Source organism: Netta rufina (assembly GCF_964035555.1).
Source record: "Netta rufina genome assembly, chromosome: 17".
Taxonomy (NCBI): Eukaryota; Metazoa; Chordata; class Aves; order Anseriformes; family Anatidae; genus Netta; species Netta rufina.
This window is the reverse complement of record NC_140141.1, coordinates 13,374,691-13,388,873: the sequence shown is the minus strand read 5'-3', so window position 1 is coordinate 13,388,873 and position 14,183 is coordinate 13,374,691. Positions and strand designations below refer to the sequence as shown.

General features: G+C 43.0%; 1 protein-coding gene across 1 annotated transcript in view; it reads right to left on the bottom strand.

The window, feature by feature from the left end:
• Window positions 1-10,044: 10,044 nt before the first annotated feature.
• MLXIP (MLX interacting protein) overlaps window positions 10,045-14,183 on the bottom strand; it is a 45,398-nt gene continuing 41,259 nt past the window's right edge. The window contains 1 exon segment of the mRNA XM_084297338.1: window positions 10,045-14,182. Within this exon segment, the coding sequence (XP_084153464.1) occupies window positions 14,160-14,182 (23 nt within the window). The 3' untranslated portion in view covers window positions 10,045-14,159.

Genomic DNA, 14,183 nt, shown 5'->3' with positions numbered 1-14,183 from the left:
CCGAAAGCTTCTCCTGTACTGCTGTAGTGGCAGGGACAGTCCAGGAGTGATCCCCAGTGTGATGGGTGGCAGGGTTGGAAGGGGACGGGCAGTGCCTGGTGCCCAATGTGCTCCTACATGTGCAAACTCATGTCATCCACACACCTCGTAGCACACTGTGGGGTTCTAAGCAGCTGCATCCCTCTGCTCTTCAGTGCTTCCGAACAAGCACTCCTTCAGCACGGTTCTTCTACCTGGAAGGAGCTGTCCGTACTCACCATTGTCTGAAAGAGCACCCTGCACAAAGAAACATCTCTCTCCATGATACCCCCAAATAATTCTAAGTCCTAGGAACATTTTTTCTCTGTTTTGCTGTGTATGAGAATCTCCTTTTAGTAACTGGACACAGAGAAAACAGATTCTGCAGAGTTAGGGAAGGGCGAGAGCTGAGGAGGTGGATCCTGTACATCCGCTGATGGGGTGCACTGGGTGTTACACCAGTGGGATGGGGTCTTACAGAGATCCAGCAGAGGGATACATATGCTCATCTGGAAGCCTCTTGTGGCTTTTCCACTGCCATTAGCCCACTCTTACACTGGCCCCTGCAGGAGATGGTTGCTGGCTTCAGCAACCCAGGTGCGTGCTTACGTGCTCCATCATGCTTGGAAAAAAATACAAAAACCACAAAAAACACAATTCATGTTCTAAGTCCTACATTTTGGAGCTCCCAGGGATTTAGATGGGATGGCTAAGCCAAGAGTCCTGCACTCCCAGTCAAATAGACGATGTGGGACACCATCTGTGTCAGTTTGAAACTGCACGCTAGATCACAATCAGTGACGACGCATTTGAACCAATTTTTGATGTAATCTTTCAAAAAAGAAAAAAAATCCCACACCATCATCTGCAGGAGAACATGGGGGAGCCACTGACGCAAAACCCCGCTGTACTTAAACGCAGCTCGGCTGTCCCCAGCCGCAGCACTCCAGCCACCAAGCAGCCTGAACGCCGACGTCCCACCAGCTTTCGGCCAAGCCAGCCGCCGCCCGAGCCCGCCATGAAACGCCAGACAGGTGGGTGCCACTTGGACGTGCCGTAAGGTTGCGTTGGTCGATGCTCGTCATGAGCTCAGCCGCTCAAATCTCTCTGCTTTAGAAAGTCAGCACGCTGCAAAGAACCAGGAAGTTTTGCAAAAACGGCGTAGATGCCTGAGGCTGTACTCACCGTATTATTTTTTTTTTCTTTTCTTCATTTGAATGCAGAAATCACCAGATTTGCAATCTTCCTCTTCTGCTCACTGGCTCCTTTGGTCTCCTTGGCACCACCATCCGAAGATGGCAAAACTACTACAGGACAGAGGCAGAGGCATTCTACTTCCAGAATAAGGCCCTTCCTAGTGCTAGAAAAGCAAGCAACTACCTTGTTTAAAAACTACGTAAGTGTAATATTTTGCATTTGCTGGGCCTGTGTCTGGGAAGGAATCCCTTGATTTAGTTACAAAATACTAGGAAGACCATCAGAAAAGAAATAGTCAGGTTAGAACCTCAAAGAGGCACCTCTCTGTATTCCATACAAAAGGAAAGCCTTTGTGTTGTCTTATTTTAGGACAGAGTTGGAGCAATGTCTAGGACAGCTTGGGTGTGCCAACTGTGGTCTCACGCATTTTTCTTTGTTTCCTGAGTCACGTTGAGCTTGAAGCAGGCAGCTTTTGGGGTGACACCAGTCAGATCACTGGAAAGATGGAGAGAAATGGCTTCCTCTTCAGTCTGACCTTAACGCTAGAGCAGTCAGGAGCACTTCTGCAGAAAATCCTGCTCAGCCTCGCATTTCCTTGGAGACAGCAGAATGTTCACTGAATCTGAAAGTCAATACAATGGGCAAATTTCAATTCCTGGGAACGTGTTCCCAAGAATACACTGATAAAAATCAGTATAAAGCATTTCCCCTGAATTCATTCTTGAAATCAAAACCATTTCTGCTGAAACAGGTTTGTTCTGGTCACAGCAAACGTGTTACGTGAGTAAATTTTACCTATATGGTTAAAAACAAAAAAGACTCAGGAAAGCTGAAAACAATGCCAAGCAGGTTATTAAGATAGAAAGTGCTGCGCAATCATAGCCGCAGATAGTGTATAATAGTTACTTGATAAAGGAGCGTAGGTGTTAATACAGCCGGTGAACAATAACAAAAAAACCTCAAGCAGACGCAAGCTGAAAAATAGGTGTGTATGCTCCTAGACAGTCTCATGTGGAAACTACCAGGACAGACGTAAATCAAAAGATTTAACGATTTCTCTCTCCTCTTCCTTCCCTGCAGAACGCATGCAGCACTGTAACACCAAGAACCTTAAGCTGGCTAACTGCTGACCTCCAAGTCAGAGCAATGGTGAAGAAAATACCCGAATGCCCACCTCTGGATGCAGGTTGCTGCATGCACGTTTTCTACAATATCTTGCAAACCATAAGAAACGATCCGGAAGCAATCTGTGGGAAGAATTTCACCCAGGCTGTGAATGCAAATGTCATCCAGCTAAACGTGACGATGACCGAACGGGAGGTGCCTTACACCTGCAGGAGCAAGGATCTTCCACAGAAGGTCTGCGAGCAGTTCGGGGGGATGAACGCAGCGAAGAAGATGATGTACACCTGGCTGGTTTTACAGAAATATGAGCAATTTATGCAAAATGCAACAAAAATATACTCTGCAGTAGGAATGTAATATGCCAAGCTGGAACAGTAACTGTAGGATACCAGAGCTTTGGCTGAACGTACCTAGCAGTACTTGTGACCAGTTTGATGCCAGGGACAACGTTAATAATGTGCTTACTATCCTGTAGATCATAAATATATACTCTAGTTTAGTTCACTATTTAAAAGATGAATGTCTTAAGTTATTGATTTTATTTATTATAAAAAATATTTATAATGTTTTATTTGCAGCAGTATATCAAAAGGATGCACTGATGTAAGTCAGAGTGCTTTAATTAACCAGTCACGATATCAATTAGCAAATAGGAAGGCATGATTTCAGTGATTTTCATGTTATTTATATTTTTCTTTTGTAATTATTTTCCAAAAGAGAAGTTGATTTTCAGCAGACGAATTTTGTACTTCTGATTACTAGCAAATTGTATTTATGAATTTATAGAATACATTTATTTTTATAAATTTATTTAAGCAATTTTGTGTTCTATATTTATTCAGATTTTTAATTTATATATTTTAATGTTAAAAGAGATTAATGATGTATTTACTACTTAGGTGAACAGTTTTACTCATCTTCTGTCACTATATATTTGGACAAAACCTGGCATTTAATTAAAATTATATTAAATAAAACTGCTACTGGTGATTTTTTAATTATTATTATGTAAATTTTTTTTACAGTCTTTTTTCATTGGAAAACTAATGCTTTGTTAAACAGAAAATTGAACTTCTTGTTTCTGGTCATTGTGATAAAGACATTACAAACAGCACATCTCCTTTCCCACCCACTTTTTACTGATAAACATGCAAAAAGATCACAGCACTTTCGCTTCTTACACTCCCAGTTGGTTTCTTAAGTTTGGACCTGTCAGTGGGTAAATTGCTTTCTCTTCAGCCCCAGCTTGTGAAGGCTGAATTATTGCAGCTCTGCACCACACCTCGAGCCTAGCTTAGGTTCAGCAGAAGCAGCAGCGCTGCTGGAAGGATGCTCCATCAGCTCAGGCAAGAGCAACATGCCAAAAAGTGCCCCAGTCAATTGCTGCTCCTGGAGCTGGTAACAGAGCAGGCACCCAATCATCCTAGGAGCAAGAGGACCTGTCATCATCTTGGTTTTCCTTTGTTGCATCAACCTTTGATTATCCCCAATAACGGGGAGGTTAATAACACAATGAGTTCAGTTCAAATCACCATACAAATTTCAAGCCAGTGCAAGCATTAGAACCAATTCTGAAATTAACATTATTTATACATACACACACATACATGTATATATAAATTAATTTCACAGGAAACACCTATTTAAAATGCAAGTAAAGGATTGCTCCTCTCCCTGCTGCCATCCCTTCACTGACAGTGGTCCAGATCAGCACAGGACTGCCTGCTCTGGAGCACTCTGATTGCTGCTCTGAACGTCCAGGAGGCTGCAGCAGGACTGAGCCCCTCCACCCCAGTGCCACCAGTGCTCCTCCTTCTCTGCAGAGCTGTCAACAGCCCAAGAGGAACTGGAGCAAGGGACTGTGGTACCAGCCCACCTCCTCCATCGTCCTTTAAACCCTCTCAATGCAAGCAGTAGGAAGGAAAGCGACTTACCCTTCCGTTGTGGTGGTTCTTTAGCACGGTGCCATTGGTGCTGATGCAGCTCTTTCTCCTCCCAGTCCATGGTCACGCCTGGCCCCTTTGTTCTGGTGAAGCATCTTCTATAGCAGGAGGTGAGGGCACGAAGCTGGGCCTTTTTTTTTTTTTTTACAAGAGGCTTACCTGTATCTCCCCCTGGCGTAGGGAACCGGGTGCTGAGCACTTGCAGGGGAGCTGCAGGGAAGGTGTTTGGCCCTGACGAATGTCTGGATGCTGATGAGTTATGAGCAACAGGAGGCAGAGCCCATGGTCTTTATGGACTCTAGTGGAAGAGTTGTCTTTAAAACAACAAGAGTTGCTGCAGATCTGGTCCTGTTTTGCCCAGACTTTCCTGGGAAGAGAGTTACCTCTTGATAACTGAGCCACCGTCAGTCCCCAAAAAGCACCAACCACTCTGGGTGCTCTCAGGAAAGCACTCTACCTTCCCAAGAGGAACAGAGGGACCACTCTCCCTGCTGGGGCCAAGGGAAGAATTCCTCCCAAAAGGGACCACTCTGGGACACCACTGTGGAGATGTCACAGTGGAAGCAGAAAGAAGGATGAAGGCAGATCTGAGACGCCTGCTCTAGTTTCTGACATTGACACCGGTACCATCAGCTCTCCTTCCCATTGGTGCCATCCTGGCACACCTCAAGTTCAAAGAGCATTTTAATAAACCACCTCTGACTTGTGTGTGAGCTCTGTGTGAGCATGGTAAGTGCAGTTCAAAGGTGTTTCCTTTGCTCCTGATACCTTCTGCATCAGAAGGTCACCTGCCAGGCTCAGTGCCAACCCATGAGAAGCAGAGGGACACCAGCAGCTCTGGCACTCTCTCAAATTAACCCACTTAGTTGAAGGTCTACCAGTTTCCCCAGGGGCCAAGAGGTGCAATTCCAACCTCACACCCTTGATTTTGAGTAGAGGAAGAGGGAATGCAAAAGGATCACTAGGGATGTGCTTATCCCCAGAGCAGAAGTGGCATCTGCTGACCTTATCAGGTAGGGTCAACCAACCACTGCAAGCAGGCAGACGTGTAAATCCTGAGCGCTTCAACATCACCATTTCCAGTGGCTGATACAAACCACTTAAACCTTGCTGAATCAGAGGATTATACAGGGCCACTCCTTGTGGTTTTGTGTCTCATGCACGCCTTTTGTTTCACCTTCTGAGTAGTGTAACACTTATACAAAAACATTTTCCTTGGAAAGGGAAACATTTGCCTGAAGGTCAAACAAGATGAAAAAGTGAGTCAGATGGCTGGTACCAATTAACGTCATTGAGAAGGAAAATTGACCCCCAAAAAAGAAGAGTTGTTCTTCCCATGGAGGCACAGAGGTGTACGTCAGCCCTGCAGACTCAGCTCACCTAGGGAGCGAGCTCACACACACAGGGGGCAGGCTTGGAGCAGGGAGACACGGGCTTGTGCAAAACTGTGGCAAGCCCCTGCTCTCCTTCCGTGTGCTTGAGAGCGAACAGCGCGCTGCCACAAGTGTTTGGGATGCAGCAGGGCAGGCAACCGGGTACCAGAACATCAAACTTCAAAGGGCTGAGGTCAGGAAGCTGTGGCCAGCACCCCTCTGAGGAGCGAGAACAGGACAGAAGAGCATACAGAGGTGAGACAGAAAGAGTGGCTGCAGGTAGGCTGAAGCACTGCGACACAAGTGTATCACCAAAGCATTTCTGACTGCTTTGTACTCATTTCTGCACGCTTTATGGCAAACAGGCCCGGAGTTTGTCAGCACTGTGTGGCCATCTGGCTGCCCGGGTACTGGCTTTTCCTTTGTCTGTCTCAACATGGTCAATCCCTGCCAACCACAGCCAGCTGCAGAGGCTTTGTTTTTGAAAACTCTTCCCCCTGCTCGGAGAAGATGGGGCAGCTTCAGAACAGGGAGGGAAATGAAGCAGTTAGGGTGACTTGTTGGATGACTGAGTTTGGACTACACGGTTGAGAAGACCTGAGAGCCACCCCTAGCTGCACTGCAGATGTGGTTGTGTGGCTTTCTTCTCAAGAGGTTCTCAGGACCTCTCTAGCCCACACCCCAGACAGAGAGCTCAAAAGCTCCTGCTAAAGCCCAGAGACTCTCAAAAAAAGCCTCAAGTATTGACAGAGAGCGAGGTGCTCGTCCCAGGACAGTGCTGCCAGCCCCAGACAGAACAGTGCGAGCACAATCACGGTGGGTCCTGCCACCAGAGTTCAGGTGAATCTTCCTCAGCCCTGGGGCAATCTAAGTTGGGGATACACCTGCACCATGTTTTGATCTCTGCTGTCATGGTGAGGTGGTCACTGGCAAAGCTTTCTTGGCAAGGGGTACCCCATTTACACGGGCTGTGTAAAAAATGTCAGAAGGGCAGGCAGCAGGACTTAGGGATGTGATGGAGAAATGTTTTGTGAGTCTGTTTTCATTTTGTGATGCTCAAGCCTTTGTGATACATACAGTTTGTACAGTTTGTGATGCATACACCTTCTGAGACAGGAAGATATGAAACATCTCTCTGGATGACAACAGGGACTCCGGTGTTGACACACGGGGAACTTCCCTGCCACTCAAGTATTTATTTTGTCTGCACACCTCCTGAGAATGAGTAAAACTCAGGAGGAAAAAGTGCTTATGGGTGAGAGTATCTAAAGAAAAGCTCCCAAGGGTAAATACAAGTAAAAAATATATATATATATATATGTGTGTGTGTGTGTGTGTAATATGTATATATCCAAAATATCTTTTCCTTTTGCCCCAGATTCAAATAGTGCTGGGAGAAAGCAAAATCTGCCAGAGCTGGGTTACAACAGACTCACAGGAAAATATTTGGGATTTCAGTACATGTAAAGCTAGTCCTGAGCTGTTCTCCAACTGAAGTGCCAATTCCCTTATCGCGGTGATTTCAATTGGCATTAATTTGCTTAGAGCAAATCTAGATCTCCTTTTTGTACTGCTCAGGGATTAGCAGAATCAGCCACAGAACTAAGCCATTTCAGTAACTGTCTTTTGGCGTATCAGCTACAGCTATACCAGCCTCGCTGAAATCACCACAAAATCAGTAATAAAGAAACAGTGCTCTGCAGCCACAGCTTCCTCCCAGAGAGGTTCGATAGCATCGCTGCAGTACCACTAGCATTTGTGTGCTTGGTTGAGAGTGAAGTCAGGCCAAAGCGTTGTTTTACTGCTGTTTAAATAGCACTGATCTTCACCAACTTCTCCTACCAAAATGCTTTGTGTGAGATCAAGATAGAGATATTAAAAAAATTAAGTGCGAACAAAGCAAGAAAACTGTTGTACGTTCTTATGCCTTCTCCCAGAATCGCAGGCCTGACTCATCAGAATTTCTTATGAGCTATATTAGGTCAAAGCAACCAGTCACAAAGGTGAGATTAATGAGCATCAACTCTTCAGCAATGCTTTTAAAATAAAATCCCTCTTTTCACTCAACTATTACCTTTCACTTTCACTAGAGCGCTGCCTCCACTAGACCCAAGAAAATCCAATATACCACCAAGGTTGACAGCTGAAGCAGAAAGCTGTAGCATCCTACCAAGAAAAAAACAAAAAACATCATTAAAGTCAAAGGTGAACTGATGTGTGTTTCATTTTTTTAAATGGACTTAAGCAGCTTACACTAACACTGTCTAACACTGACATCATTTCCATGGGAATAACATGTTATCCAAACTTAGCGCTGCCCGGTAAGAGCCCACCATCCAAGGCAGTATTTCAACCAAGAGCCCCAAATCCAAGCCTGTAAGAAATCAGAGCATCGGGGCTCAAAGTATTGGTGTGGTCCCTAAAAGTTTAAGAGTTTTACCTTTCCTGGATAAAGGCCAAAGCTACCTTTGAATTACTAGCTGGTAAGTTAAGAGCAGACATAGAAATAAATAGATTTTTATCTGCTTAGTTTTGTCACAAGAACTCATTTGCACTGTTATGCTTAAAACAACCAGAGTCTGTTAACTCTAGGAACACATCAGAACCACAATACATTTGGAAAACATCATGCAAAATGTGAAAGAACAAGCTCAGTGTTACTTAGGTGAAGAAAAATGTAAGCACTGCAGACAAGTGGACTTGTGGAGGTCGTGCTGTAGCCAGCCTGTTCCTTCCCAGTCCCTAACACGCATCACTGAAGAGGACCAGAGCTGACTACAGAAGGTAATTTTCAGTTTTTGCTAATGTGGCTAATGCTTTGGTGAGACAGGGAAAACCCAGCACAGAGCAAATACAACCTGGTGGCCAACACCTGGGAAAAGACAAACCACTCATACATTCTGAGAAAGTCCAGCAGAGTTGATTCTTCCAGTCAAGAAGGGCCCAAGTGACATCAAGTCTCTCTCATCTTCTGAAGCACAGTCATTTTAAGAGGATATAAGCCTTGCAACGGGAAAGCCAAACACACAGATCCCAAAGGGGTGACTTCAACACCACTGATAATAGAGAAATGAGCCCTTGTCACCTTTCAGAGCTGCAAAAGGAATGGCAAGGTTCGGGAAGATTTCCACTTACCATTTCCCCACTTTGAAGCCAAGCTCCAGGTAAAAAATGAAGACGTTACAACTAGTTTCTTCCAAAAAATAACCTTTATTGTTTTGGTTGTAAATATAAAAAAATGCATTGCACAATTTAACAGACCTACTGAAAAGTGCTACATATCGACAGCACAACAGAAGTTGTGTCATGCAACAGAACAGGAAACCTAGGCAAAAGCAAGAGTACGACCTGAAGTCCTCAAACCTCCAAGCTTTTTTTTTTTTTTTTTTTTTTAAAACAACAAGAACGAACTCCATTCACTTAAACACATCTAAATACAAGAAGAAAAGGAGTGATTTGTTCTTTGAATTGTTAAGTAAGAGGATTGCTCCTAACCGGTATCTTCTGATTCAAAATCCTATTCATGTTGGAAATGTTCAGATATAAAAGCAGTTCAGACAATGGCTAGAAAGTCTTTGTATTACATACCTAAGATGTTTTTCCTTCTAACTGAATCAAGTTTTGCAGATCAATCTACAATTTGGTACTACCACTTCTGCTCTAATATAGGAAATTAGCATGAAATCCATCCAAGAAACAAAAGGGAAGTTCAGGCCTCAGCTGACACTGTGGAATCAGTACTGGGGTCCCATACAAGAAAACCCTCAAAAACAAACAATCTCCTCAGAAATGCAAGTATATCAATTGAAAGAGAAATAGGAAAACTCCTGTTGTCTCACCTAAAAAAAATACCTCCTACCAACAGCTGTCCACAGTCCTCTGAGATTTGTGCAACATAAAGCACCTAAACCAGGGATCATCAGCCTTTTCATTCTGGGTGTTTTTCTTTTTCCTTACAATAAAAGTGCAAAGAATGATAGAAAAGAGAGAAGAAAAAAAAAGTCAAAATAGTTGACTATCAGTTTTATTTTAGCAGTATCTTCAGGTTAGGAACATTGAGGCAAGAATTATCCATCCCAGAAACACGGGAAGTGATTTAGCTTCCCAATAATTTGGGCTAAGAAAATCATTATGCTACTGAATGGTTTTGCAGTGAGCTTCTCACAAACAAAATAAAGTTTACCTGGCCCCTTACCTCTACCATGTGAGCCTAAGTGTGTACACACACAGAATGAGGGCACAAAATAAAGGGATGATTTTTCCAATGCAACCTGCCATCCCTTTGATTTTTTAAGCCATTCCAGATTTGGAGATTTAATTGTGTGCCTCTTTACAAGGTTTCCGTCAGACTTCGGGGTAGGTGTGCCCCTGTGCACATGGGAGGGAAGGATAGTGAAGTCAGCAGGAAAGACCATTTTTTTCCATCCTTCCTCCCATCCATCCACACAATTTTTCATGACCTCAGATTCAAAGGGGCAGAGTAATGCCCCGCAGACGATACATTCTCTTAAAACCAAGGGAACCCCCACTTTGTCATTTCACTGAGTTTTCCACTTAGTAGGGGTAAGAATGTAAGACTTAAGATGCATCAAATGCATACAGGACCCCAAGATCTAAGGCACGGATAGAAGCATTCTAGTAAGTCTCCCTTGAAGGAAAGCTCCCCTAGGGCTCTGGAAAAGCAGGGAAGAACACGGCAGTCGGATCAAATGGGAGTAACCAGGAATCCATGGGGTCTGCACAGAGCTTGGACTGTCCAGATGAAGCATGGTCTTGTCTCCATTTCTACTACTAATTAATTTATTCAATTCTAGTTTGCTTTCACTGCTTATTCCTCATCTTAACAGGAAGCATCATACAACATTAATAAGTTCATCAGATAATGCATAATTTCTCTAGAAGCTGGGGGGAGAGTGGGGGCTTCTACAGTGTATTGATTAATAGAATTTGAGGTCAGAAGGCACCACTAGACAATCTGTTTGATCTTGGTGGGTATCACAGGCCACAAATATTTTATCTATCCCCTCCCTTATTGAGCAAAATATGTTTGATTTGACTAATTATGGGTTGCATTTGCTCATGTAGGGATTCTTTAAAGGTCCAGACCAATTCACTGACGACTGACGTGCATCATCTGTAATTCTGTGTAGACTACAGGCACGGCGTGTTTTGCTTGCTTAATGTACTTTGGTGACATAGAGGAAGTCGGACTACGTAAGTCAGGGGAGTAAGTGGTACCAAACTTATTTTGTTTTATTAAAAAAAAAAAAAAAAAGAAATGTATTACTTAGAGTTCCGAGTGAGGAAGGCAGAAAGACTAAGCAGTTCAAATACATAACCAAGTGGGAATCTAGACAGGAATTAATACATACGTGGCCAATCTCTTTTCATACCAATCCTCAGTACCTCAAATGTGCAGAGATAAGATACACCACAGCTTTTTCCTCCTGTGCTTCCAAATAAAGTAAAATCACACCCTTCACAAAGTTGACTGATAAGAGAAAAGAATTCTGATTTGCAATAGTTAGGTGACGAAAATACACTGAATCACTCCTTCAAAGAGGAGCCACATGATTTCTGGTAATTGCACTATGTGGAAAGTATCTTTACACTACTCCGTCCCTCCCTCCTACACTCTTGCCTAGTAAGTGATCTTTGATTTATTTTTTTCTCTTTATTATGTTAAGATTTGCAGTCTTTTAGAAGTGCCGTGAGCTTGTTTCTCCATCACAAATTATTACAATAAGCGCTTTCCCTCCAATTGTAACCAACTCGTGATGCAACGCATGTGATGTTTTTTCCATTCACATCTAGATCAAAACTGCTAACGGGCAATATTTTTTAGCATTTCAGTCATACATCCCCTCCCCTTGCTATTCTTTTAAGGTCCTTTTTAGCTTCCAATTCATCCAGTGAGATCTGAAATAGTAGGAACTAAGCTTAGAAGTCGTTATACTTCCCTAGGCTCTGAGGCAAGCCTGTAGCACATTTTGCTTGTTGAGACAACACTGTAGTGTTGGTAATACTAGTGCAACCTCAGTTGCAGACACCTGGTTAAGAACATGGTAAAAAAAATCAGGCAAAACTGCTGCCTGACGAGCAGGAGACCACATTGCAGGGGAAGCATTACAGAATGGGCTTATCTGAAAAGTACAGCAAAAACACAAGTCTGTTCCTGGACAATTTGCCTGCTGACTTCTTTCTAGAAAACCGGATACATATTTTTAACATGCAAATACGCATGTAGGTATCTATGCATCTCAACAAGATAGCCCAAGTAAAGAACTTGAGGGGTGCTCCCCAGCTAATCACAGTTAAATGATTTAACTGGAACCACGTTCACAAACAGTGATAGAAAAGGGAGGATTAAAGCACTGATTAAAAATCTAGACTTATTCAACATCTTTTATCTAAATGCATTCCCAAAATACTGCTTATTTGAATAAAGCACGTTGTATGAAAGACCTGGATATGGGTCCCCCTAGAAAAGCTACTTACTATTTCGGTGCTCTGACCACCTTTACACATTATTTCAACAAACCATTTCCTAGGTGAAGCCTAGGTTGCTGTTGGCTTTGTCACAGGGACACAGTTTTTTCCATGTGCCACAAGCTTTAAATGATATGGCAGACGTACTGTAAAAAGAAAAGAGCGTCTTGTTTGTATGCACAGCTACAAAAAGGCACGCTGGTACTTCAGTCATGCCACTTTGTCTTCTCCTTACGTTCCTTCCCCCTGAACCACCTCCCACAGAAGTCCCTTTCAGCCCCACTCTTGCACAACTCACAGGCCCCTGCTCAGGGAGAGGGCCCTGGGGCAGCCCTTTTTGCCTTCTTCTTCTTACAGTCCTGCTCACACATAAGCCAACTCTGCAATGAAAGCCACTAGCTGCAAAATCTCAGGACAAGGAAGAAAGGAAAATTATTCTCTGTGCTCAGTCCCACTCCCCAAACCTATTATTGCTTTTTAAGGTTTGGCCCACCAAGTGGGGAAGATGAGGCACAATGCAGAGGAAAAGTACATCCCCTGGAGGAGAACCTACTGACCCCAATTTCAGAACGTGCTACATCCAAACTTTTTAGCTGCTCCTCAGCTTTGCACTGTGACAGCCTGCTCTTCAAACTGCAAGAAACTACTTGAGGGAGGTGACAGGGAAACTTTATCCACACTCTGAATAGCTCTAAAGCATCAGAATCGAGTAATGAGTGGAATTACAAGGGTCATAGGATCATTCCAGACTACACCAAGAAAAACTGGCCAGAATGAACATCCCAGTGCTGTCTGAGGATGGACAGACTATTGCTGCTGTAACAAGACTAAGCTTATCTCCAGTGATAGGCCAGTACTTCAGGGACTGCCACAGAAGAATGTTACGCGGGTTTTAACTTATCTTTATGTGTTTTATAATTCCTGTTGAACATAACCTTACCATACAGACCAAGCTTGGCTAAGTCCTTCAGGTTTTTGAAATAAAAAGCAAAAAGAACAGGTAAAGACAGAGAAGCTAAAAACTGACTACAAGTCCATGTGGTTTGATACGTTTTCTGAGACAAAAAAAAAAAAAAAAAAGCCAATTTCTTAACACTATGAACTCAATTTTTGTCTTTGAAGCACTCTGACGTTTACCTATGGATGTGTTTTATATGTGCACATTTTATGAGGAAGGCAGCTGAACTCTGCAGAGTGCAAGAAAACAGTTTAGAGATGAAATGGATATGAAATTCATGTGTCTATCTTGATTGCAGAATCTGTGCAATCTAAAACTGCGTTTTTGCACTTACTGCACAGCCTGCTACTCAATTGCAATGGCTATATCAGAAAAATAATAAAAATCAGCTACTTTATTTGCTAGAAAATAAAGCATGCCTTGGAACTGATCATATGCAATGGTACACTCATTAAAATAAAAATACACAAAACACAGCCTGAGATTTTAATTCTAGTATTTTCCATGAGTTGACGTCGCTGATGGATTTTTCTTCTCCTTTGGTTTTTAATATAATCCCGTTTAAACAATTGTTTACTATTCAAGTAAAACAAATGGAACTGAACACCAGAAAACAAAATGAAAAGCAGATTTTGCTTCACAAAATTGAAAGTATATTTCCCCTTTAAAGGAACATTCCTTGGTGTACAAGATTTACACTTCAGAGAACTTAGCACTTGAAGCTGTTTCATAGAAAGATGTTTGTTGCATACAGATGCATGCTGCATTGATGGAGATATATTGCTGCCTGCAGGAATGAAACCTGCTAAATTTACCTGAGCTTGGTGTTCTCACTTCATGGAGTAGAGTACAGCACTGAAGAGAATCAAAACGTTATGACAACGTTGCATCATACTTCCACATATTCTGAAGGCAGAGACAGATGCCCTGAAGGTCTTGGGTGATGGAGAGTATTCTTTCTAAAGTGCACCAACTGAAAGGAGACTCACCAGGCTGCTAGACTGGCAGGTTCTCCACCCCTTGTACAAGCAACTCACTGTCTTTGGTTGTTAGGTTTCACCAGCTGTTTTGTTCATCTTG